The 8,708-nt window shown below is 42.5% G+C and overlaps 1 protein-coding gene across 1 annotated transcript; it reads left to right on the top strand.

Moving 5' to 3' along the window:
- On the top strand, window positions 1–5,233 carry patl2 (PAT1 homolog 2; the record flags this gene model as incomplete). The annotated part of the gene is made up of 16 exons (XM_080790003.1): window positions 1–76; window positions 179–459; window positions 556–618; window positions 1,366–1,437; window positions 1,569–1,717; window positions 1,997–2,071; window positions 2,174–2,297; window positions 2,897–3,014; window positions 3,112–3,212; window positions 3,315–3,368; window positions 3,448–3,590; window positions 3,792–3,948; window positions 4,039–4,185; window positions 4,302–4,399; window positions 4,502–4,642; window positions 5,109–5,233. The coding sequence occupies 16 exons, from the start codon at window positions 1–3 to the stop codon at window positions 5,140–5,142; spliced, it is 1,833 nt and encodes a 610-aa protein (XP_080646129.1). The 3' UTR covers window positions 5,143–5,233.
- Window positions 5,234–8,708: the final 3,475 nt, after the last annotated feature.

The following is an 8,708-nucleotide window of genomic DNA, read 5'->3' as shown; positions in this document are numbered from 1 at the left end:
ATGGACTGTGAACTACAGCAGATGGCAGAGGAGGATGAGATGATAGATCTCTACAATGAAGAGACATTTGGGATGGGTATGTAAGATTTGTATGCCCTGGCCTGGATCATGACACACAAACCAAGGCCATACTGTGAACAGGTAAAATGGGAAAATGCACCTTGTTCCGACTGTCTAGATCTGGATTCTGAGGACACGGTGACGGGAGGCGATTCCAGCAGACCTCTCCTCCAATTTGGAGAAACGCCTCCAGTCCCACACATCTCCCCACCTCCCACTCCGCGTTCCCTCTCACCCTCCCCTCCCAAGCAGCACAGACCACAGTACATGCCCACCTGCCCCGCTGGGCAGCGTGGCAGAGGGAGGGGACTACGGGGACAAAGGGGAGGGCAACGCAAGCCACAGATGTTTGAAGACCCGGCTGTGATGAGGACAGTGGAGGGGCGACCTACTCTCAAGGTAAAGCAAACTAATTTAGTTTTCCCAAGACCTAACTGCATGGCAGGTTGTCCTTCTCTTGGACTGCTGATTTTAATTTTTTCTTTCTCTTTTAAGAGTCTTGACAGTGCCATAGTTGAGTGTGGAACTCCTCTGTCCTGGAGTGGTTGGGATGAAAATGTGAGTTACTAAGTTTAACAGGCAGAAGAAGAAGAAATGCTTTCTGGTAAATCAAGTTTACCCAGGGTAACTGGACTAAGCATCAGATACTTGTTTACAGCCAGGCCCTGTTCATAGAACATTTCATGGTAGTGGTTCAAAATGCCTTGTCCAAGGGCACTTCAACGGTGGTAATTTTAACGTGTCGGACCGCTGATTCGAACTGGCGACCTTCCGGTATCAAAACCGCTCCGCAATCCGTTCGGCCACCGCTGCCACACACATTCACGAAGGGATTTTACCTACCGCCCTGACTAAATTGCTTCCTTTTCATCTTAGTGGATGTCAGCATCTCACAGAAGGACAAGAAAAACCTCTGGATCAATTCTACAGGTTAGTTGCTGAGCAAATATATTCTGCATTTTAAGCGAGTTTACTGAACAATGAAGTCATCATCCTTTGTGTGTGTTTTAGGATAATGCTATAGTGTATATGATTGATGGTCATGATGGCAGAGGTCATCATCCAACCCCCAAGTTCCTAGTAGAGCCTCCATTCCCCTTCCCTTCCTTCAGAGGCAGGAGTGGATCCCCCAGAAGACCCTACTATAACAGATCGTTTGCCCCACGAGGCACTCCTCAGGTGCACAATTAAGTGATTATTTTGCATAGTTTGTTTTGCATAGTTCATTGTATTAACATTTGGGCAACTTTCCTTTGGCAAGTACAACGATCTTTATCTTTTATTCTTTCTTTATTGTTTTTGCAGATGAATAGCGTAATGCCACAATCCCCCCTTCTCTCTCGTCAACCTCTGGCCCCACGGCAGCATTACAATCAGGTGACCTCCATGACTCCACTCTGGCCTCTTCTAATGCATGAGTAGAGAGATATAGTAATTGTGCCCAAAGGGTAAATTCATTGCATAGTTTTTATTATTACTCACTGAGCTGTGTTCTCCTGTAGAATCAGACGGGGGGCTTTAGGTTTCCATTAGGGCGTCCATGTTCCCCCTCCCGTCACTCAATGGCCCCCAAGATGATGCAGCTTCGCTTCGGAACGAACTCTCCAAGACCGTCCCCCGTGTACAGTCCTTCATCTAACCCAGTGCAGCGTTTCAGGTCTGTCTATGCCTCATTCCTCATGACTGTAGTAGATGTGTGATGAGGACTAGACCTTTTTACATGCATAAAGACTTTAATTTATCAAACCATAATCGATTCAATCAATTTTGTCGTTCGAAGTATGAAATGGGGTAACTCAATAGTCAACCTCGGAGGATGCTTTCCTGAAGTTTCCTGATAATGCTTAGTTTCACAGAACATGCTGTGATATTTAAACTAGTAGACAAAGTACACATGCATTATAATAGTTGTCATTTGTCCCTGTCTAACCCACAGTTATCCCGGACCTGTTACCCAACTCCACCCACAACACAAGCGACAAATTATTCAGAAATTCCGGACAATACAACGGTTTGCAGTTCTTGGCACTACACTAAGCTTTCCTGCTTTCTTTCATATTAAAATCACAAACTATTAATGCCTCTATTAAAGAAGTGCATCACCCCTTTGTAGGAAACCAGAGCGTTGGGATCCTTACTGTGATCTCATGACAGCCAAAGAAAAGGAGTGGATCATCAGACTCCAAATGATTCAGCTACAAAGTGAGAACCCGTACCGTGAGGACTATTACTACCAGGTATTCTAGCATCAATAATATCTATTAATTAATATCCATTAGCCCACCCCAAAAAGCGATTGTCCAATGCCAATCCAAATAGTTTAGCAACGGTTGCTATGCAGGTCAAGCTTTCTTCACTTCTAACGTGCCTAAGGATGGGTTGGGGAGGGACTTAGTGAAGGGCTAAGCCTTCAAATGTTGAACCCGGTGGCACAATCACACATGCATCTGAAATGGACACCTCCCGTTAACTCCCATTCGACATGAGCGAAGGCATGGAGTGTCCGGTTGCAGTGCTTTGACTCGTCCCATGCCGTCACGAATGCCTAGATGGCAAACTGTTTGTGTGGAGTTCAATATTGTTGAACGGCCCGTGATGTATCTATGTGAGCTGGCCCTTTGCTCATCATAGAATGGAAGTGAACTATATGCGTCTGTTTCAGTCATGCAATGTTACTGTCATGCACATAAAATAGCAGATGTGACTCAGTGTAAGCTTGGAGATCTGCTATTTGTGTGTGCGACTGACAGGGTGCAAATCAGGCATTGAACTACAGTATGTGTCATCGTCAGAGTGAAAGTTATTTGTAATTTGACCATTTCTCTTATTCAACTAGGAGTACTATCGGCGATTGGAGGCTAAACTCACTGAAGAGGAGCTGGGCATCCGTACCAAAAAGGAACTGCCCAAGCTCACCACACCCTACATCACAAAACCAGACGCATATACACCAGGTTTATGACTTATTCACCTGTATTATGTTGTTAAATCATGCTGTTATCTCATTTGCTAGATTTTTCTCATATTCTCTGTATTCATCCGTTCTTCCAGTTGTGCATATTGAAGGTTCCTTAGGTCAGGTTGCTGTGTCCACGTGCTATTCCCCTCGCCGTGCCATCGGGCCCGTCCACGCTGCTAAAGCTCCACACAAGGTTCCACACAAGGTTCCAAACGAGGTAATGGTGTGATTTAAATATTTAAAACATTCTGTCAGTCTTTTATGAGGCTTTGCCTAAAAAGAATATTCTTAACAGGAACAGAAAGACACCAGACAGCAGAGATTATACCTCCTCAACAAAATTGAACAGGTAAAACGGTTTCTAGTCACGCATAGTCTTGTTTGTGACTCCCAAGAAGTAGGTGTCATGTGTCACACTTGTCCTGCAGTTGTTCATAGTGCTGATGGAAGTAGAGGACGCAGAGAGGGTGAAGAGCTCTGTGTTGACAGAGGCAGAGGAAACGAAGCTGAGAGAGAATACTCAGGGAAAGGTGAAGCACATCCACTCAGAGCTACAAGACCATGATGCTCTGTGAGTACTACACAGCAGACCGCACCCTAATAAATTAAATTGACTTACTTTGACTTTGACATACCTAAACAAGATTTTGTGAACTTGACGAACAGATTGCTAGCATGAAAGTAACATAGGTCACCATTGAAATCACCTTTTGGGACACTTTAGTGCTGTAATGCTGACAGTCAGAGTCATTTTCAAATGTTTCCACTGCAGAGAGTTGGGCGAGGAGTTCCTGCCTTGTCTAATGATTTCCAAAGGCAAGAAGCTGCTGGGCAGACTTATTAAATTTTTGGACCATGATTCCACTCTTCATATTCTGCGCGTGGTGAGCTCTCATTTGCATACACTGATGGCCAGAGATGCAGATGAGGTAAGGGATCTATGTTGAATCCTTTTTGTGAAATGTAGAGATGCTTTAGTGGATTGTTTGTATGAAATGTCTTCCATCCCTACTTCTCAGTCTCTTCCGGTGCTCTTCCCACCTCTTCGGATTGTGATTGGAGGCCTGAACTTCAGCCAGCTCGTTGGGGTCCTCAAGATTCTGACTATATCGGAGTCTCTAACATACGCTAACAACATAAACCTGCCGCTAACATGTCAAAACAAGGTCTGTCCTTCCTATGGCTGCTTTGCTTTCATTCACTTTATTGTGAATGTCTTTTTGGACTAAATCAGTGTTTCTTCCTACCCCTCCCCTTTCCCTGTGTTTTTGTGTCTTTTTAGTTTGGGCTGTCTTTGCTTTATGCCCTCCTCTCCCAAGGAGAAAAGCTACTCTCCTCAGGAGCTCCACTTGAGCCTAGCATTGGTGACTTTGAGATCTGGTGAGAATTTTCAACCCAATATTTCCTTAGGACATATTTCTTTAGTTTTATTTGAGTGCCGTTTGAGTGGTATTAAATCTTCTGTCCTTTGTGCTTCTTCAGGACGGATGCAATTTTCCAGGTGGCAGGACAACTATCCCAGTGTTCCTTGGTAGAGCCCCTCTTCATGCCGCCTAACCTGCTCACTCTCTTCTGTCGTTACCTGGACAAGCGTACTGTTCACCAGCTGAAGAGCAACTTGGAGTGAGTCCTCCACACACTGTCATAGTTGTTTTTAATAAAATCATTAGACTCTGTCTGTAAACTGCTATAGTATTTGGCATAGCGGGGAACCATTTTCTGCTTCCGTTCAAAATATGCCATTCATTGTTCTCATGGAGATTTACACAAATATTTATATAAATTATTATTAAGTCTAGAATCAAGCCATCCAGGATCCTGATGATCATGACCATAATGGTATTTACTAAAGATAATATACCATATAATCATCTAATTAAATATTCCAAAAACTTGATTCTAGGCCTAAAATAATTGATATAAATATTTTGGAAATCGCTATGGGGGAAAAATGAATAGTCCTGTTTTGAATGGAACCACAATATGGCTGGCAATGTTATAACATGTACCTGGCTGCTAATCACTTGAAATCAACATACTGAATTTAATTGTGTATTATCATAAGAATGGATGTTTTCATTTTATCTAGATCTGCAACAGGATTCCTAGCTCTTGCATCATGAACTTGGGACAGGCTGAATCGGTTCTTCAGCCAGTGACGAGGATGTGGTGAGCAGTAGTCTGCAGTGAAAGGAGTACAAGCATAGCGCAGTATTGGAACTGTCTATAGCTATGTGTTGTACTGTGTAGTTTGTGTTTAAAAACACTGATTGCTATCCCCCTTTTTTCTTTTCTCCCCATCCCTCACTTATTTATTTATTTTCTCTGCACTCTAAAACTGTTTCCACTTTGTATTTCCTTTGTCTTGTACTCTCCTCCCTCTGGTCCCCAGGGCCCAAGAGTTTGAACATTTTGTCTTAGTAGATCAGATATGCATTTTGGTTAGTTCAAAACTAAAAAAAACAGCATTGGGATCACTTTGATACAGAGTTTGAACATTTTTGTCTTAGATCAGATACAGTTTGGTTAGTTCAAAACAAAACATCATTGGGATCACTTTGATCCACGATTTGTGATCATATAATTATCTCTGCAAACAAATTCAATGAATTAATTGCATATGTTTAAAACCCAAACTCTGAATCTGTTCCACTCTGATAGGGAAGTTTTTAACTCTTGGGCCCAGTAGATGTAGCAATGCAAATTGATTTTGTTTGGAACCCTCAAAGTGCTACCACCTCCCATGAAAATGTGTCAAACGGTGTAGTTGGTGGGCTGGCCAGTAGGTAGAGCTGATGGATTCATTCCAACTTTTATAACCAAAATGGAACCACTACCCTCAAGTCAGTGCATTATCAGGCCAACTGTCAGACATTTAGAGCAAAAAAACTGTTGTAGACTGAGATACCTGTTGTCACATACACTATTTTTTTTATTTGATCAAAGACTTTGGAGACTGATGGGGTAATGGAGGATTGTATAGTAATTTATGATTGTACAGCTATGTTCATTATTGTAATTAATTTATCATGAAATGGCACATTGAAATGCTGTGCAAATTTTGGGTTCTTTATAAAAAAACATGTAGAATGTATGCATTGAGCATGCATATGGGTTACAATACTATGCTGTATTTTCAATCGTTAAACATTTCAGTTGTAAAGTTTTATTAGTTATTTTGGAAACTGTATTTAATTTGCACTATTGTAAAGCACGTAAGCATAAGAAATAAAATTCTTAAAAAAAAGCTTGTGACATTTGTGAATACTGTTTGAGAACTTGGATATGGGTTATGCATCAAGAATCACTGTCTAAGATGCAAGAGGGATAAATGTGCCAAGCTGTAAATGTAAATTATAATTGATAAACAATGAAGTAGTTAGTGGAACACGCAGTTGGCAGGAATACCGGTTCGTTCAAAGGTCCCCTCAAAACAAATCGACTGAAACACTAGTTAAAATGATAAACAGACAGGGAAAATCGATTCGAACCCATTTCATGGACTGAAGCTTCAAATTACCAGATGCACAATAATGGCAAAACATGTATTATATTAGTGTTCAAGTGATAAATAGCATCTTGAAATATTCGCACATTGTCATGTTTCTGAGCGTTGGTTGCTTGGATGATGGATCATTCATTTGGAGGTGTTCTCACTGTGTAGACTGTATGTAATGGTGGATCTACTGCTGCTACTGCACTCTTGAGGCCAAGCCAGCTGCTCCTGCCAAAAGAAACAAGAGGCATGAAAAGAATTAATGTATGGTGAATGACTACTTTGCACTTCTGTTTAAACTGGCAGCAGGCCCCTGCTGGTATAAATCTGAGCAAACTGCAATATATAAGCCTGCCTCAACAGAACAAGACATGCATACCCAGGTGCAATTCACATAATACTATTCAACATTTAAGAAAATGTGCAGGAGTTTCTGTATTAGAAGTGAAATTGGTTGGAAATTTGGGGAATGTCAATCATAGGTGATGGGGGGGGGGGGGGGGGGGGGAGGAAACGATTTTCATCAAATGTTACAAATGTAGATCCCCTATTCTTGTTTTTTTTAAACTCTTTCAAAGTGGAATTAAGGCTGATTGTTACTAGCCTCGCGTTGCGATACTAATATACCACTATGCATATGCAATAGGGGCGGGTGAAGTGTGGCTGCGCCAGGGTAGATTGTTACTGTATACATATTGTGCCATTTAATACATTTTGGATAGCTAAATATTACATTTCGAGCCATTATAAAATGTTATGTACTGTCAACTCAACTCAAACTTTATTTATAAAGCACATTACAACGACCAAATCTACAAAAGTGCAATCTGAGAACCCATCGTCAAAAAATAAAGGAAAAACAGCGCCCAGTCTGTCTCGAGAGACTAACCAAATCTTCAATAAAGACTTAAAGGCATCTAGTGAGGGAATTGAGCATGCATGGAGGGGGATCGGTTGTTCCAGAGTCTAGGGCCAGCCGTCAACTGGTCTTAATAACTGTAGTTATTACAGTTCGGGTAGTCGTTATATTTCAAGCCATTTATTAAATTTTAGGTACTCTAGTTAGTTACTACAGTTTCACCACTATACCTTTCACAGACGTTTTGCTGAGGGGCATTTGGCTCAAGTCAGTGATAATCCTGTACTGTGCAGAAACACATCTCTATGTGACATTCCTAAAGAGGGAAGCTGATTGGAGTGACGTGATGTGACTCTAGTCTAGAGTCTAGCCTAGGGAAAGAAAAGTGAGAATCCATGAGAACCAGGATGTTAAGGCTCAAACTCAACTTTTGGCTTCAAGCCACGGTTAGTAGTGCATCCATGCTCCCCAGCAGTGCCGGTTCTAGGCCTTTTGAGGCCCCAAGCAACATATTTATCTGAAGGCCCCTCCCTCTTGCTTTGCCACGCCGGGGGGGGGTCCGGGGTGGCGCAAGCCCACCCGGGGTCCAGAAAAAATTGTAAATTTGCTATGAAAATGCTTCAATCTGGTGCACTTTGAGATAAAATTTAAGAAGCTAGGTGGGGGCCACATGTGGCCAGTAGCCCATGTAAGGGATAGGGGATACATGAAAAAAAAAAAAATCTTTTCCCTGTGTCGAGGCCCCCTCAGTGGTTGAGGCCCTAGGCGACCGCCTAGTTCGCCTATGCCTAGAACCGGCCCTGCTCCCCAGATGATGCTTTGGTGACCCAAAAGCCTTTGCTCTAGATCGCTAGTGCCATCCTTAGGCCAATATTTCAAATTGCACGCACACGCCCCACACACGCATGCGAGCGCAGACCATTTAGCATTTTACACACATTCATGCTGCCTGTAAGGAGAACTCTAGCTTCCTTTCCAGATTGCAGGATGAACCCTACTGATTTTGGTGGCAGGATGGCAGCATATGGCCCCTAGGTGTTTCTGCAGGACTTTTAGACTCTTTTTAGACCCAATGCTCCAGTCTATAGAGTAGACTTTGAGGACGTGCATTTCCACCATATCTGTGAGAGCTTAGGACTGTCCTAGCCCAAACATTTAGATTCTCGAAGAGGTTTTTTTCGATTCGGACGAATCTCTCTACGAGTAAGAGGTATGCTACTGTATATCAGCGCAACCCAGAAGCTTAAGAAAAATAAAATGAAAATCTTGCCTGGCTGCATGTGGCTGCTGCAGCAGTGTGGACAGATTGTGACTGTCCACACACACAACTTTGT

The sequence above is a fragment of the Protomyctophum bolini genome (assembly GCF_963924005.1).
Source record: "Protomyctophum bolini genome assembly, chromosome: 18".
NCBI lineage: Eukaryota > Metazoa > Chordata > Actinopteri > Myctophiformes > Myctophidae > Protomyctophum > Protomyctophum bolini.
The sequence above is the reverse complement of the archived record's forward strand: the minus strand, read 5'-3'. Positions and strand labels throughout refer to the sequence as shown.